The sequence below is a fragment of the Phoenix dactylifera genome, chromosome 16 (genome assembly GCF_051530095.1).
Source record: "Phoenix dactylifera cultivar Ajwa chromosome 16, Ajwa_hap1_PhDact_Kaust_v1.1, whole genome shotgun sequence".
NCBI lineage: Eukaryota > Viridiplantae > Streptophyta > Magnoliopsida > Arecales > Arecaceae > Phoenix > Phoenix dactylifera.
The window spans coordinates 10,167,595-10,185,682 of NC_143205.1; the positions used below are offsets into that span (position 1 = coordinate 10,167,595).

The following is an 18,088-nucleotide window of genomic DNA, read 5'->3' on the forward strand; positions in this document are numbered from 1 at the left end:
CTGGTTCTGGGTGTGCCCCTCCTGCCTTGGTGGAATTGAGATAGATTCATTGAGCTAGATTTATGTGGATGGTGCTTTCACTACTATACCCGGATCGGAAATTTGAATTATTGGATATGCTAGGCTTTTTTATGTTGATAGGTGCATGCACTGATCCAAAGTCTATTTCTTTTTTCCTTGACAGGATTCGGTGAAAAGAGGTTCATTTCATAGGGCAAACCCCCTTTTCAGATTTTCACATCTCAGCTTTTGGGACATATCAAACAACCACAAATCTCAGAAAAATAAAAAAAAGAAAGAAAAACCTTTAAGGGTCTTCCCAAACAATTATCTATCAATAAAGAATGACCGCCATTATGATGAATCAATCAAATAATCAGGTTGCAGCCTTACGACTGAATAGCCTGAATGCTGCTAACCAACTTATTTCCCTCAAGCAAACAACCAGCGATCCCAAATCCCCGTTCCTTGTACCATGAGAAAAAAAATTTAGGTACCATTTCAATCCTTCCTACCCCAAGTACGAAGCTAATGCACATGAAGCGCCATATCATATCATTAAATGGAGTAGCTCCACAGCGACACGTCAGCACCAGTCTCCGCCTCAGCCCAATTACTATTCTCCCATCCTCCGGCCGCCACCGCCGGAGGCGGCTCCTCCAGCAACGTCTCCCCCATACTCGTATAGTAGAAACCGTGCATCCCCAATCCCATGTCGTCATAAAACATGACATCGACTCCATGGTCGCTGTCGCCGCCGCCTATAGTCCCCTCCGACGGTTGCACGGGCGTCGCCGCCCCCTCCGATGAGCTCTCCAGCTGTGCTGCAGCGGTGCCGGAAGTACTAACGTTGCCCCGCTCCGGCGATGGCCGGAACGCCTCGGCGGCTTCGACGGCCGCCCGCTGGATATCCTTGGTGCTGGAGAACCGGGGAAGCGCCGGAAGCAGCGAGGCAGAGTCCGCAAAATTGAGGCAGGCCGATCGGCCGCGAAGCGCGATAGCGGCGACATCGTGTGCCCGCGCCGCCATCTCGGCGGTGGGGAACGTCCCCAGCCAAATCCGCGACTTCTTGTTCGGCTCGCGGACCTCGCACACCCACCGTCCGGCGGATCCCCGCCGCCGCACTCCCTTGTACACGGGATGCCGCGTCTCCCGGAACTTGGTGCGCCCCGCCGGCCGCTTCGGCGGCGCCGACGACACCGTCGCGTACTCGTACTCCGCCGATGTCGATGGCGATCTCGAATCGCTGCCCAAGTACTCCATCGGTAGAAGCCTCCAAAATTATTCCGAACTAATTGATTCCTTAAAAGAGAGTGAGATAAGACTGGTGGAGTTTTGGGAGAGCAGAATCTAACGAGCTCGTGTTCGAATTGCGGGGGCCGAGGATGGGATTTATAAGTAACGGGAGGCGGCGCGAGGTCACTGTGGAACGCGGCACGCGGAGTGGAGAGAGGAAGGGCGGCGGGGCCAGCTGGAGATGGGCAGTCCACCCCCCCTCCCTCATTTTAATTTCTTGGGACGTGGCGCGTCGCGAGTCGCGAATTTTTCCAGTTGAGATACAGAAAGAATCTGGGATGAGTCCAGCCAATGGCTTTCGTTTGACGGTTTCGGTCAGGCTCTGACCACGTACTGACGTCAATTGGAACAAAGGGGTGGAGTGTTTTCAGCCGATGCCTTCGGGGCTGAGGAAAGAACAGTATGCGAGCGACAACCCATATACATGAACAAATCTTTTTCATCACCCTGACATGAGTAGAAATTTTACAAATATTGATAATTTAGATAAAATTATACTTGTTTATTCTTTAAATATGATGCTATTAATTTGGATGCTACTCTATTTCAGTTATTCTATTATTAGGTTTCTGCAAAATAACATAACAATTATTGCATAAAGCCACTGTATCAGCCAAAAGCAATACCCCGGCCCGTAGCTTCACTATTATGCAACAACTTATGAAAAAGAAAAAACATAAATAATTACAGGAGGATTTTGATTTTTTTTTTTGAATTTGTCATTCCGATAATTATCTTGGGCACAAAGAAAGTGCTGAAAATATGCGGCTGTTAATATTGAAATTATAAAATTATTTTTTTTTTGTAAGAACTAGTTTGTTGAACTCACGTGGGAATCATATGGAATCTATATGTAAGAGCTAGTTTTTTTTTTTGTAAAGGCCGATCGGATGACATCTTATGTGAAAATCATATGGAATTTATATTATGAGTTTTTTTTATGTATTTTGCCATTCAATTTTTTAATATTTTATTTTTTAATTTCTAAAAAATATATTTATATTTGATTAATTTAAATTATTCTAGTGAAAAAAATAATTATGCTTGCCTAAGCGCGCCTCATTGACATCGCCGATCTTTTCACATTTCCGGGGCCCATATTTGACTGCCACGTTTGCGTGAAACTCGCAATCGCCATTCCAGTGGGAGCAGCCGGGAAGCCGCGAGGGGAACCACTTGTCACAAAGAGACAAAAACCGACTTTCCCCCGACAGCGACCCGTCCCCGTATCTTGCCTTGGCTCTTTCCTTGTTTACTAAATTCCGGACCGATTCGGCCGCGTTTTTGACGGTTGGAGTCAGCTGGCCTCCACCCCGTCCTTTACGCGTCTTCGTGGGCGGTGACAGGTTTGAGAAAACTTCGCTCCGAATCCCGGACGGATCTCCAACTTCTCACCCCACACCGTCCTTCTCCCACTATTTCAGCCCGCCCCTTCCCTGATTCCCAACGGCCAACCTCATCCTCTTCCCTTCTCCCGCAACCAAAGGGCAGGGCCCATGGATTAGCTCTCCATTTCTGGGCACCAGCTGGCCCTGTTCTTCCAGGTGTCAGGATATGATTGTTTCCACTGTGGGGCCCGTCATTTGTTGACCGATGAGATGGCGACATGTTAGGGCAGAAGGCTGGCTGGTGTTTGGGAGGGTGCAGCCGACGCCATGGCTGTTGAGGGTTTCGGTGAGGCGTCCCTGTTTCAAGGGAAGGACAAAGGGGTGGGCGGTGGCAGACCTTTGAACTGCTACCTGTTGTTGCGTGGTATCTTTGACCGGAAAGCATGGAAACCCGGAGATGCAGCGATATATATATATACACACACACGCACGCGCCGGGGTCTGAGGAAGGCGACGAGACCTGGCGTTAATTTGGTAAATTTGTTCTATAGTTCGACTCTCGGGGATTCCTTGGAGGCACTCCAGGAAAGGCCACAAAGAAGCTTGGAGGCTGGAATCAATGTGGGTCCATGGATGCCATTGTTTTTCTTTTATTATTATTTTTTAATTTTTTTTTTTCCATCTACATGCCACGAGACTCTTGCTTGATATATTGTCTCTTTATTTTGTTGGTTTGTAGATTTTAGGCGATAACGAATCTAGCACAATCAAAAATCTTTTATCACGGGCACAGTTGCATGGAGATCTGACTCAAAGGGCTCGATCATTGGAAAAAAATGTAAAAGAAAATAAAATAAAAATTAAAAATAGAGAGGAAAAATCTCTCCTGTAGGACTTCTCTGGTTAACAACAAAAGACTGATAGCCCGTATGTGTCAAGGGCTTGAATCTAAGCCTGTTGTGTCCCGAATTCAGAGCAGAACAGACGCCGCATATCTTTATAACGGATCATGCAAGTATGCAAGGCTATAGATCATATCAATCAATAATATTTTCTTAAAAAATTATTCAAATAAGAATTTATTCAAATTATTCTTACAATAGTTCCAAAGTGACATAAGCCAACATATACTAACTACTAACATAAAAAATTCTAACTAGACTAACTAAAACTCCAATAACTGAAAGCGTCTTCAAAATAACTAGAGCACTACTCAAGTTCCGAGCAATTATACATCCAGATCTGAAAAATAGAAAAAATATAATAATGAGCTATACTAGCCTACTAAGCAATATAATACCCCAAAGTAGGATCAAAGCATGTTAAATAGCTAATCAAAAGCATAAAATATTGATTAAAAATAAATTATTTCTCGAATAATGCATATTTTTTTTGAAATATACTATTGCTTTCACAAAGAGATACCAGAAATCAGAAGTCAGGCTATGGCCACGTAACCCAGTGGCATGGGTCCAAATACACAAAGTACCAAAACTCACTATTATTAACTATTGATGGCACGGTGTCCTAAATACCATTATTTTTATTACTGGTAGTGCGGTGTCGAAACAAGTTTCTTACATATTACGAGTCAATAGGGCCAACGAATAATCTCTATTGGTGGGGCCATATCAGATCATAACCATACTGAGAATGCATACTTATAAAAATAGATTTTTCATATGGTCACATTTTCTAAATTTCATAATAGAGCACATAACATATTTTAAAATAATCATAATATTAACATTCCTGACCTATTTAATTAATTATAAAACATATATCATAATTAATATTAAATCAAATATTTATTATTTTACCAAAAATTTGAAAAATACACTTTGAAGCATTATATTACTTACCTTTTATTACTTCAAAAACTCACTCTAGTTAGACGGGTCATGTCTAGTTGTTTTAATCTAATTAAAACATTATACATTTCATCATCATTCTAGAAGTCAAGTGAAGTTAAAATTAAACGCTACTCAAGAACGACCTCATGTCTCCAAATCAGGTCTGTCAGACGACTGTGTCCGACTGCTTAGGTCGGTCCAAGTAAGGAGAATTTAACTGGTCATATGAAGATAAAAAGCGGGGGAATTTTAAAAAGATCTAGCTGGGATTGTAGTAGTAGGCCGATCTCCTGCTCGGATACCGGGGCGGTTTAGAATCTCCAAACTGGATCAACTTGGATCCAAGCAACAAGGAAAGTAAAACTTACACTAAGATCCCTAAATCTGTATAGAGAGAATGAGGGAGAGGAGAGAGAATCTTATTTTGGGTTCAGTTAGGGGTCTGGGTTTGGTTCGTCATGGAGGCATAAACCATCACAGCATCTGGCCCATGGGCCAGGGATAGATTAGTAACTAGGGAGGAACAATGGAATCCATGTTTTTATAGAGATTAATAAATAAATACAGGAAATTGAGTATGGAAAGTGTTATGGGGGAATTGAGCCGCCATGCCCCACGTGATCGGCACGCGTATCCAGGAAAGCTACAGCTGCCCTATGATCCAGCACTCCGACCCCGAGTCGGACCTCCTCGGCTCCGCAGCCCGACCCCGGGTCGGCTGCCCTATGATCCAGCACTCCGACCCCGAGTCGGACCTCCTCGGCTCCGCAGCCCGACCCCGGGTCGGCTGCCCTATGATCCAGCACTCCGACCCCGAGTCGGACCTCCTCGGCTTCGCAGCCCGACCCCGGGTCGGCTGCCCTATGATCCAGCATTCCGACTCCGAGTCGGAGATCTTTTGATAACGACAGGCTATTCTCCAGAGGCACGCCGCGGCCTCCTGCTCCACTACTCCCTGCAACGGCTGTACCCGATGCTGCCCACGATCTCCTGTATCAACCGTACAAAGCGGAGCTCCACTACGCCCTGCCATGACCGTACCCAGCGCTGCTCCACGACGCCCCGTAACGGCCATGTCAGTGGCCATTCTATCGTGCCCCACGACGACAAACCCCCCTGAGAGACCTCCCAGCCAGGTATATATGCGGCTGGGGGGAGAAGGGGGGGGGGTAAGCAATACCTCCCAGAGCACTCTCTCCCACTTGTGATTATCATCTCTCCTCCTCCAATCTCCTCTGACTTGACCGTCGGAGGGCCATCACCACCCTGGTGGTGGTGCAAGGCTTGTTTGCAGGTTCCTTGGCGGAAGGTGGAGCGCAACCAGCACCAACCAAGACAACTCAGGCGGAACCCCGTTCACACCGTCGTGTCAATCGTTCTCGGTTTGGACCACCAGCAACAGTTGGCGCTAGAAGGAGGGCCGAATCTCAGAACGATCGTAATGGCACGGCGAGGTGGTCGCGGAGCTTCCAATGCTTCCGGTCGCGGAGCCTCTCGCGCCTCTGGCCGGGAGGCTGCTGCGTCCCCAACACACTCTCAGCAGCATTCCACCGCTTCTCCTCCCATTCAGACGGTCGAACCTGCTCAGTTCGACCAGCTAGCCCAGCAGGTTCGCACCCTCGCGGAGGCAGTGCAGAATCTGCAGGGTGTGATCTCTCGGGTGCCGCAGCGGGCTCAGGAGCCGCTGCTCCCCGAGCACTCGCCTCTTCCTCACAACCCGCGCTCCTTCCTCTCCCATGGAGAGGAGCGCCGGCGCGGGGAGGATTCTCGAGTGCGGTCCATTCTGCCAGGACCTTCTCATCGGAGCTGCGCGGGGTACGAGAGGCGGACCCGGGCGCGTTCTCAGACACCCCAGTCCTCGAGGGGCCCGCACTCCAGTCGGTCCCCCTCGCGCCGCTCCTTGTCTCCCACCCACCGGTCGCGCTCCCTGGACCGGCGGGTGGACGATCTCCACAGACAGCTCCAGGTCCTGAAGGGCCACTCCAAAGATTCCTTCGCCGACTTGGAAATCTCCTCCCAGCCGGCGCTTGCCTCAAGGATCCTGCGAACCCTAAACCCGCCGGGGTTCAAAATGCCGGCGATCGAACCCTACGACGGGGCGGCGGACCCACGGGACCACGTGGAGAGTTTCAGGACTCTTATGCTCCTCCATGGAGCATCGGATCCTCTCCTCTGCAAGGCCTTCCCGGCGACCCTCCGCGGCCCGGCAAGGGCGTGGTTCGCCGGCCTGGAGGCTAATTCCATCCAGTCCTTCCACCAGTTCACCCGTCTCTTCATCAGCCATTTCGCCGTCAGTAGCCGGCGAAGACTGGTCTCCGACTCCCTCTTCGATGTCCGGCAGAACGAGGGAGAGAGCCTGCGGGATTATCTCACCCGCTTCAACAAGGCAACACTGGAGGTCCGGAATTTGAGCCAGGAGGTGGCTCTCTCAGCCCTGAAGCGAGGCTTCCGGAAGGGCAGACTCACCTTCTCCCTGGACAAACGCCTGCCGCGGAGCTTCCCGGAGCTGTTGTCTCGGGCAAACCAGTATGCAGACGCCGAGGAGGCAGCCTCCCACCGGAACAAGGAGGCCGCCGAGGCCCCTCTAAAGCCCGGGAAGAAAAGGCGAAAAGAGGCACCCCAGAGGAGGAGCCCGACGCCTCAACGCCGGCGCAGAAGCCCGTCACCAGCAAGGAACCACGGCGCCACACGCCCTCGTTCTCCGCACCGACACTTCAACCGGTACACCCCACTCCTGGCCCCCCGGGCCCAGATCCTCATGGAGGTCAAGGGGCGGGAGGACCTCCCGGTCCCGAGGCAGATGAAGAAGATCCCTGGGAGGAAGCCTTCTCGGGCGTACTGTGAGTACCACCGAGACCACGGCCACGATACCGAAGACTGCTTCCAGCTTCGGGACGAGATCGAGGCTCTCATTCGCCGAGGGCGTCTCGGTCGATATGTAAACGACCGACGTCCCCCCGCAGACCCGCGTCCAGCCGACCCGGCCCCTCAGGAGCCTCGGGAGCAGAATCGACCCGTTGCGGGAGTGATCCACACCATCACTGGGGGCTGCTCTCGGCCCGTGAGGAACGCAGGGGGCTCGGCGGAAGTATCAGGAGTGGCCGTCGCGAAGAGGCAGCGGGTCGGAAATGTAATCACTTTTTGTGATGAAGATGTAAAGGGGGTTCAGACTCCCCACGATGACGCCATGGTGATCTCTCTCACTATGGCGGACTATGATGTAAGGCGTGTTCTTGTGGATAGTGGAAGCTCAGCTGATATTTTGTATTACGAGGCCTTCCAAAAGATGGGCTTTTCCCGACAATTGTTGCACAAAACATCCACCCCCCTCATAGGATTCACTGGAGACGCTATCTCGGCCGAAGGTGTCATCGAGCTGCCTGTGACTGCGGGCATTGCACCCGCAGAAGCCACGGTGCGGCTCGGGTTCTTGGTCGTCCGTGTCCCCTCGGCCTACAACGCTATCCTCGGACGACCCGGACTGAACGCCCTTCGCGCGGTGGTTTCTACCTACCATTTGCTCATGCGGTTCCCCACAGCGGCCGGGATTGGAGAGGTCCGAGGTGACCAGCCGACCGCACGGCAGTGTTTCCTAGCAACTCTCAAAGGGAAGAAGCCCATGGAGGCCCTAAGCGTCGAGTCACTTGACGCCAGAGACGAAGTGGCCTTGCGGCACGGGGAGCCGGCCGAGGGCGTAATCGAAGTTCCCCTCGAAGAAGGCCGCCCGGACCGCACGGTCCGGGTCGGTGCCAACCTCGACTTGGAAGCTCGGCTCCGGTTAGTGGAATTCCTCCGAGCCAATGCAGATGTGTTTGCCTGGTCGGCGGCCGATGTACCTGGGATCGACCCGGAGGTCGTTTCTCACGCCCTCAACGTCGACCCGACCCACCGACCAGTAAAGCAAAAGAAGAGACACTGTGCCCCGGATCGGATCCGGGTGGTCGACCAGGAGGTAGACAAACTCTTGGAGGCAGGTTTCATAAGAGAGGTGAGCTACCCCGAGTGGCTGGCAAACGTCGTACTTGTCCGGAAGGCGAGCGGGAAGTGGAGGATGTGCGTCGACTACACCGACCTGAACAAGGCGTGCCCCAAGGATAGCTTTCCGCTTCCACGGATAGACCAACTGGTCGACGCGACTTCCGGATATCAGCTACTGTCTTTTATGGACGCCTTCTCCGGCTACAACCAAATAATGATGGCTCCACAGGACGAGGAGAAAACTGCCTTCATAACAGACCGGGGGCTGTACTGTTACAAGGTAATGCCCTTCGGTCTGAAGAACGCTGGCGCCACTTACCAGCGCCTCGTCAATAAAATCTTCAAGGAGCAGATCGGCCGGAATATGGAGGTGTACGTGGACGATATGCTGGTAAAAAGCCGCCATGCAGACCAGCACATTGCAGATCTGGAGGAGACTTTCACCACCTTGCGAAAGTTTCGCATGAAGCTAAACCCAGCGAAGTGCGCTTTTGGTGCTTCGGCCGGGAGGTTCCTCGGTTTCATTGTCAACCAGCGCGGGATCGAGGCCAACCCGGACAAGATCAAAGCCATCCAAGATATGTCCCCTCCGACCAAAGTGAAGGAGGTTCAGGAGCTCGCTGGAAGGGTCGCCGCGCTCGGACGATTTGTGGCAAAGTCGGCCGAACGCTGCCAACCATTCTTCAAGGTGTTGAAGCGCCCAAAAGACTTCCTCTGGACGGCCGAATGTCATGCGGCATTCGACCAGCTCAAGGAGTACATGGCGTCTCCTCCCCTGCTGTCCAAGCCGCAAGAGGGGGAGATGCTCTACCTTTACCTGGCGGTCTCCCCAACCGCAGTCAGCGCAGTACTGGTTCGGGAAGAGGCAAGACTTCAGAAGCCTGTATACTACATCAGCCGAGTCCTCCGGGATGCCGAGACGCGGTACACGAAGGCTGAGAAGATCGCCTTCGCGCTGCTGACTGCGACCAGGAGGCTTCGCCCCTATTTTCAGGCTCATTCTGTCACCCTTTTGACCGATCAACCACTGCGGCAGATTCTCAGCAATCCAGAGAATGCGGGACGGCTGGTGAAGTGGGCAGTAGAACTTGGTGAGTTCGACATCCGCTACCAGCCCCGACCAGCCATCAAGGCCCAGGTGCTCGCGGACTTTCTCGCTGAGTGCACTGTGCAGGAGGCGGAACCTAAGCCGCCGGAGACACCCAGCCTCGATCTCCCGATCTGGACGCTCCATATTGACGGGTCGTCGAACCCTGAAGGTGGAGGGGCTGGGCTGGTCCTCACCAATCCCGATGGAGTGATAGCCGAGTATGCCTTGAGGTTCGGATTTCCAGTGACCAACAATGAGGCGGAGTACGAGGCCCTAGTCGCGGGACTCAAACTCGCCAAGGAGCTCGGCATCCGGCGTCTGAAAGTCTTCACCGACTCCCAGCTGGTGGTCGGGCAGGTTCGAGGGGAGTTCGAGGCGCGGAGCCCGACCATGCAGAGCTACGTCCGGAAGGTGCAAACACTCATTCCCGACCTCGGCAGTGTTGACATTCAGCAGGTCCCGAGGAGCGAAAATGCCAGGGCCGACAGGTTGTCCCGCCTAGTGGACGCAGACGCGCACAACTTGTCGAGGGCAATCTACCTGGAGACCCTGGATGCCCCGAGCATTGACGGGGCTGGAGCGGTGATGGCAATTGATCCGGAGCCGTCTTGGATGGACCCGCTCGTCGCCTACCTCGCCGAAGGAATCCTCCCTGAAGACGAAGATCAGGCCCGGCGGCTTGTAAAGAAGTCCGCCCACTACGTACTTTATGAAGGGAGGCTGTATCGGACCTCGTTTACCGCCCCCCTCTTAAGGTGCCTCCGCCCCGCGGAAGCGGCCTACGCCCTCGGCGAAGTCCACGAAGGCATCTGCGGATCGCACTTGGGGGCTAGGTCCTTGGCGCATAAGATCATGAGGCAAGGCTACTATTGGCCGACCTTGTTGGAGGACTCGAAGGACCACGTGCGGAAATGCGACGCCTGCCAGCGCCACGCCAACGTCCAGAGAGTCCCCTCTGTCCCCTTGGCGCCAATCACCGCGCCCTGGCCCTTCGCACAGTGGGGAATGGATATCCTCGGACCATTCCCCGTCGCTTCGGCCCAGCGGAAATTTTTGATTATCGCCATCGACTACTTCACCAAGTGGGTGGAGGCAGAGCCACTGGCCACCATCACGGAGGCACAAGTCCGGAAGTTCGTGAAGAAGAACATCATTGTCCGATTTGGAGTACCTCGGGTCCTCATCTCGGATAACGGTCGACAGTTTGATAACAAGCACTTCCGGGACTTCTGCGAGGAATTCGGGATCGAGCATCGGTTCACATCCGTGTCGCATCCCCAAACCAACGGCGAGGCCGAGGTCACAAATCGGACAATCCTCCAAGGTATCAAAGCGCGGATCGGCCGGACGGGGCAAGCTTGGGTCGAGGAACTCGAGAATGTCCTTTGGGCGTATCGGACCACACAACGGACTCCTACTGGAGAGACGCCTTTCAGCCTAACCTATGGCACGGAAGCCGTTGCCCCCGTGGAGCTCGGACTCCCCTCGCCTCGGGTGGCCGCGCACCGACCCGATGCCAATTCAGAGCAACTCCGAGGGAACTTGGATCTCTTGGAAGAGGCAAGGGAAATGGCTCAGGTACGGATGGCAATGTATCAGCAGAGGGTGGCCCGATATTACAACTCCAAAGTCCGACCGAAGCTTTTCAGAATTGGAGATCTGGTGCTGAGGCGAGCTAAGGCATCTCAACCTACGGAAGGTGGGAAGCTAGCGCCAAATTGGGAAGGCCCGTATAAAGTTCGTTGGGTAAACCGACCTGGCTCCTACCAGTTGGAAGCCCTAGATGGCCGAGGAATTCCAAGGGGCTGGAATTCCGCTAACCTGCGGATATATTACCAGTAGAACAACAAGGCCAGAAAGACAATTTAAAAAGGTGCAATACTTTTCATTTCAATAATTTCTGGTTACAGTGGCGTGCTCGTGTGATTACAAGGAATTCCCAGAGGAGAATTAGGGAGTAAAGAAAGTAAAGAAGAGGTGGGGACCCAAACCCTCAACCCAGGGCGGCTGCAGTCCCACCAGAAGTGGGTGCTTCTAACCGGAGGCGCCATCCAGCACCTCACCAAAAAGAGGAGGAGCCGCCGCAGAAGAAGCTCCCGCTGCCCCCAGGGGAACGCCGCCTCCAAAGGATATTCCCATCTTCCCCAGTGGTAGGGAAGAGAAGGGATTCAAGGGGGAAGAGTATATGGAGGCGCGGTCCCGGATTGAGCGTCCGGCGCAGAGCTCAACCGGGAGGCTGAACTTCAAGGAGGGGAGATGTGATCCCGGATGAAACGCCTAGAGCGGAGTTCCGCCGGGGAGACCCTCCTTGTTGATCCCAGATGAAACGGCTAGTTGGCTGAAGTTGTAAGGGGAGCGCCTCCCCTTTCCTTCGACAGGAGTCTCTCAGTCATATGCCAAGGAGGAGGTCCGCGATCCATGGCAACCTGCAGCTCCGGCTTGGCAAATTCCATCGTACCTGCACCTGTATTTATAGCCAAGCTGCGGCCCCCTGGTAGTTCCGATACGGGTGGCTCCAATAAATGCAGGCGCACTGAATCCGGAGCCGTTCCGGCTCCCGAGGCGTATCTCCCCGCGATTTCCTAAGCGTCATTCTCCTTAAATCGCATTCTTTGTGCAGGACGATCCGGGTGACGTATACCCCTAGGTCCACGTGTCTCCGCTCGCGCCCAGGCCGCATCCTCCTCGAAGAACCCGCGTATCGCGGCCGCTCAACTAACACTCCTCACCAGCAGCAACTGGCGATCCGATTTCCCAGGTAACGCATTAATTAGCGTTTAATACCCTTCTCGTGTTCCCCCCAGGCAACGCTTGGAGGAGAGGAGAAACACGGTCGCGGCTGGGCACAGAGAAACCCCGATGGGCGGCGAGCGACAAGTGGCCGACCAACGAGTGGAATGTCCCGAGGCTCGGCCCTCGGATGCCTGGCTAACCCGATAATCATCCCGGGAGCAGACTAGCCGGAAGCCCCGACCGGTCGCCTCGGCTTGCGCCAGCCTAGGCCGACCAACGAGTGGAATCTCCCGAGGCTCGGCCCTCGGATGCCTGGCTAACCCGATGATCATCCCGGGAGCAGACTAGCCGGAAGCCCCGACCGGTCGCCTCGGCTTGCGCCAGCCTAGGCCGACCAACGAGTGGAATCTCCCGAGGCTCGGCCCTCGGATGCCTGGCTAACCCGATGATCATCCCGGGAGCAGACTAGCCGGAAGCCCCGACCGGTCGCCTCGGCTTGCGCCAGCCTTGGCCGACCAACGAGCGGAATTTTCCTGAGGCTTGACAACCCTCAGATGCCTGGCTAACCCGATGATCATCCCGGGAGCAGACTAGCCGGAAGCCCCGACCGGTCGCCTCGGCTTGCGCCAGCCTTTGCCGACCAACGAGCGGAATTTCCCTGAGGCTTGACAACCCTCAGATGCCTGGCTAACCCGATGATCATCCCGGGAGCAGACTAGCCGGAAGCCCCGACCGGTCGCCTCGGCTTGCGCCAGCCTAGGCCGACCAACGAGTGGAATCTCCCGAGGCTCGGCCCTCGGATGCCTGGCTAACCCGATGATCATCCCGGGAGCAGACTAGCCGGAAGCCCCGACCGGTCGCCTCGGCTTGCGCCAGCCTTGGCCGACCAACGAGCGGAATTTCCCTGAGGCTTGACAACCCTCAGATGCCTGGCTAACCCGATGATCATCCCGGGAGCAGACTAGCCGGAAGCCCCGACCGGTCGCCTCGGCTTGCGCCAGCCTAGGCCGACCAACGAGTGGAATTTCCCTGAGGCTTGACAACCCTCAGATGCCTGGCTAACCCGATGATCATCCCGGGAGCAGACTAGCCGGAAGCCCCGACCGGTCGCCTCGGCTTGCGCCAGCCTAGGCCGACCAACGAGTGGAATCTCCCGAGGCTCGGCCCTCGGATGCCTGGCTAACCCGATGATCATCCCGGGAGCAGACTAGCCGGAAGCCCCGACCGGTCGCCTCGGCTTGCGCCAGCCTTGGCCGACCAACGAGCGGAATTTCCCTGAGGCTTGACAACCCTCAGATGCCTGGCTAACCCGATGATCATCCCGGGAGCAGACTAGCCGGAAGCCCCGACCGGTCGCCTCGGCTTGCGCCAGCCTTGGCCGACCAACGAGCGGAATTTCCCTGAGGCTTGACAACCCTCAGATGCCTGGCTAACCCGATGATCATCCCGGGAGCAGACTAGCCGGAAGCCCCGACCGGTCGCCTCGGCTTGCGCCAGCCTAGGCCGACCAACGAGTGGAATCTCCCGAGGCTCGGCCCTCGGATGCCTGGCTAACCCGATGATCATCCCGGGAGCAGACTAGCCGGAAGCCCCGACCGGTCGCCTCGGCTTGCGCCAGCCTTGGCCGACCAACGAGCGGAATTTCCCTGAGGCTTGACAACCCTCAGATGCCTGGCTAACCCGATGATCATCACGGGAGCAGACTAGCCGGAAGCCCCGACCGGTCGCCTCGGCTTGCGCCAGCCTAGGCCGACCAACGAGTGGAATTTCCCTGAGGCTTGACAACCCTCAGATGCCTGGCTAACCCGATGATCATCCCGGGAGCAGACTAGCCGGAAGCCCCGACCGGTCGCCTCGGCTTGCGCCAGCCTTGGCCGACCAACGAGCGGAATTTCCCTGAGGCTTGACAACCCTCAGATGCCTGGCTAACCCGATGATCATCCCGGGAGCAGACTAGCCGGAAGCCCCGACCGGTCGCCTCGGCTTGCGCCAGCCTAGGCCGACCAACGAGTGGAATCTCCCGAGGCTCGGCCCTCGGATGCCTGGCTAACCCGATGATCATCCCGGGAGCAGACTAGCCGGAAGCCCCGACCGGTCGCCTCGGCTTGCGCCAGCCTAGGCCGACCAACGAGCGGAATTTCCCTGAGGCTTGACAACCCTCAGATGCCTGGCTAACCCGATGATCATCCCGGGAGCAGACTAGCCGGAAGCCCCGACCGGTCGCCTCGGCTTGCGCCAGCCTTGGCCGACCAACGAGCGGAATTTCCCTGAGGCTTGACAACCCTCAGATGCCTGGCTAACCCGATGATCATCCCGGGAGCAGACTAGCCGGAAGCCCCGACCGGTCGCCTCGGCTTGCGCCAGCCTTGGCCGACCAACGAGCGGAATTTCCCTGAGGCTTGACAACCCTCAGATGCCTGGCTAATCCGATGATCATCCCGGGAGCAGACTAGCCGGAAGCCCCGACCGGTCGCCTCGGCTTGCGCCAGCCTTGGCCGACCAACGAGCGGAATTTCCCTGAGGCTTGACAACCCTCAGATGCCTGGCTAACCCGATGATCATCCCGGGAGCAGACTAGCCGGAAGCCCCGACCGGTCGCCTCGGCTTGCGCCAGCCTAGGCCGACCAACGAGTGGAATCTCCCGAGGCTCGGCCCTCGGATGCCTGGCTAACCCGATGATCATCCCGGGAGCAGACTAGCCGGAAGCCCCGACCGGTCGCCTCGGCTTGCGCCAGCCTTGGCCGACCAACGAGCGGAATTTCCCTGAGGCTTGACAACCCTCAGATGCCTGGCTAACCCGATGATCATCCCGGGAGCAGACTAGCCGGAAGCCCCGACCGGTCGCTTCGGCTTGTGCCAGCCTTGGCCGACCAGCGAGCGGAAGAATTTCCTGAGGCCTAACCCTCGGATGCCTGGCTTAGCGCCGGAAGAATTTCCTGAGGCCTAACCCTCGGATGCCTGGCTTAGCGCCGGAAGAATTTCCTGAGGCCTAACCCTCGGATGCCTGGCTTAGCGCCGGAAGAATTTCCTGAGGCCTAACCCTCGGATGCCTGGCTTAGCGCCGGAAGAATTTCCTGAGGCCTAACCCTCGGATGCCTGGCCTAGCGCCGGAAGAATTTCCTGAGGCCTAACCCTCGGATGCCTGGCCTAGCGCCGGAAGAATTTCCTGAGGATTAACCCTCGGATGCCTGGCTTAGCGCCGGAAGAATTTCCTGAGGACTAACCCTCGGATGCCTGGCTTAGCGCCGGAAGAATTTCCTGAGGCCTAACCCTCGGATGCCTGGCCTAGCGCCGGAAGAATTTCCTGAGGCCTAACCCTCGGATGCCTGGCTTAGCGCCGGAAGAATTTCCTGAGGACTAACCCTCGGATGCCTGGCCTAGCGCCGGAAGAGTTTCCTGAGGCCTAACCCTCGGATGCCTGGCTCAGCGCCGGAAGAGTTTCCTGAGGCCTAACCCTCGGATGCCTGGCTTAGCGCCGGAAGAATTTCCTGAGGCCTAACCCTCGGATGCCTGGCTTGGCGCCGGAAGAGTTTCCTGAGGCCTAACCCTCGGATACCTGGCTCAGCGCCGGAAGAGTTTCCTGAGGCCTAACCCTCGGATGCCTGGCTTAGCGCCGGAAGAATTTCCTGAGGCCTAACCCTCGGATGCCTGGCTTAGCGCCGGAAGAATTTCCTGAGGCCTAACCCTCGGATGCCTGGCTTAGCGCCGGAAGAGTTTCCTGAGGTTTAACCCTCGGATGCCTGGCCTAGCGCCGGAAGAACTTCGGGAATCAAAAGTCAGCAAGAAGCAACCAAGAGCTAAAAAAAAAAAAAAAAAAAAGAGGACGAGGGCGAGATGAAGAAATATTCAACGTGCATTAATTTTCAGGGCCGAGGCCCATACAATTGGGCAAAACGCCGACATACAAAAATAAAAAAGACAATGAAAGGTACAAGAGGTCAGCTTGGAGGAACTCCCGGGTCGGGAACGCCGGGCTCGTCCGCGGGAGGTAGGGAAGCAGCAGGAGAACCAGCAGGCGATGGCGCCGGAGAGGAGTCCAGGAGGGAGATCTCGCTCAGGTCAACTTCGGGATACTTAGCCGACACCCTTGCCAGGCCCTCCTCGAAGCCCAAGGTGAAGGCTTCGGCCCCCGCGTCCGACGCGTCATGGACAAACTCGTCAGACTGGCGATAGGTCCACACTGCCTCCGACATATCATGGGCGAACTCGGCGGACTGGCGATAAGCCTCTACCGCCTGACGCCCGATTTCCGCCCTCTTCTCGGCCAGCTCCGCCTCAGCTCGCTCCATAATCTGAGCCTTGGCCTCCAAGACCTTCGCCACAATCCGGCCTTCGGCCTCAGAGGAGACCCTCAGCAGATCAGCCTGAGCCTCTTTATGCTTCGCCTCGGTAGCAACCCGAGCGGCCTCGGCTTCCTTCAGGCGCGAACGGAGCTCTTGGACGTCCGTGCATGACTTCTCCAGGGCCGACTCCAGTTCGCCTAGTTTGGCTTCAAAAGAGCGGATTCGGTCGCAGGCGTTGTCGGCAGACCGCTGGGCCTTCTCCCACCGCTCTCGATAGTCCGCGATCTTCCGGGACTGCTTTTCAGCCCGTTCCTCCGCCTTCTTGACCCTGCTTTCGAGGCCCGAGGCGGCTTTGAGTTGCTCCCGAGCCTCTGACAGTTGCTCCTCCAGGGCGGCGAAGCCGAGTGCCCGCTCTTCGGCCTCCCGGAGCCTCGCCTCGAGGTCCCCGGTCGTCCTGCCTGCCGCAGCCCGGCCTCCCTCTTCCATTGCTTTCAGCCGGTCCTCGGCCTTCGCCAAAAGCCCCGCCTGTTCCTTGTAGCACTCCTCCAGACGGATCATGTACTGGGCGAGCTAAGAAATAGGAAAAATAAGGGAGTCAGGCGGAGAACAACAGAGCCAATAAATGGTGAAAGACGGCCAGAAGAACACTCACCGACATGAGACAGACGCAGCTGGCGGCCCCAACGTCAGAGACATCCAACTCCCGGACCCGCCGACGGTCCTTCTCCAGCAACACTGTTTCGATGAGATTTCGGGCGCCATCGGTAGTGAAGGCAGACCCCGATTTCTCCCCGGAGCCGGATGGTGGTTCTGCAGCCTTACCCTTATCCATCGCCTGGGGAAGAGTCCGGCTGATCGCGCTCGGGGCGGGGGTCGCCCCAGGAATTGATAGGGTCCCGCTCGGCCGGGGCCTCGGCGCGTCCCTCCTCGAGTCATCAGGAGCCGACCGAGTCGAAGGCCGGGTCGGGGACCGATCACGTCCGACCCGTCCGTCTTGAGCAGGCTCAGGTGGCACCTCCGGAGTAGCGGCAACCTTACCACCGGAGGGCTGATACAGCGTCAGCTGCCGGTCGGTGCCCACAACATCTCCCTGACCGGTGGGCCCGGACTCGTCGGTCGGCATCGGAGGTATCTCCTTACGGGACTTCTTCGCCGGTGGGGCCCCGCTCGGAAGAGCTCGTTTCCTCCTCCGGACTGCTTCCAGCAGGGACGCCCTACCAACAGCCTTCGACTTCACCGACCGCATGACGTCGTCGACCTCTGCAAGAAGGACGGGATGGTCAGGGACTGAGAAACCGAAAGGAAGAAGGAACGAAAGAGAAGAAAAGAGCTAAAGAAACGATGGCGGACTCACGGTCGGTGGGGACCGAGCTCAAACCGACGTTCACCAAGGTATCCTCAGAAATAAGGCGGCCCACCGGGGGAAGCTGGCCCTCGGCGACCAACCCCTTCAAGGCGGCGACGCCCTCGGATTCCTCCCTCGACAACTTCGACAGGCCAATTGGGGACTTCACCGGCGTCCCCCAG

The 18,088-nt window shown here is 56.1% G+C and overlaps 1 protein-coding gene across 1 annotated transcript; it reads right to left on the reverse strand.

The window, feature by feature from the left end:
* Positions 1 to 201: 201 nt before the first annotated feature.
* LOC103717943 (dehydration-responsive element-binding protein 1E-like) lies at positions 202 to 1,371 on the reverse strand. The gene has a single exon (XM_008806528.6). The coding sequence runs from the start codon at positions 1,261 to 1,263 to the stop codon at positions 559 to 561; it is 705 nt and encodes a 234-aa protein (XP_008804750.3). The 5' UTR covers positions 1,264 to 1,371; the 3' UTR covers positions 202 to 558.
* Between the last annotated feature and the right edge of the window lie 16,717 nt (positions 1,372 to 18,088).

Excerpts from the sequence above, each read along its gene's own strand:
- LOC103717943 (XM_008806528.6), bottom strand. The coding sequence starts at position 1,263 with ATGGAGTACTTGGGCAGCGATTCGAGATCGCCATCGACATCGGCGGAG.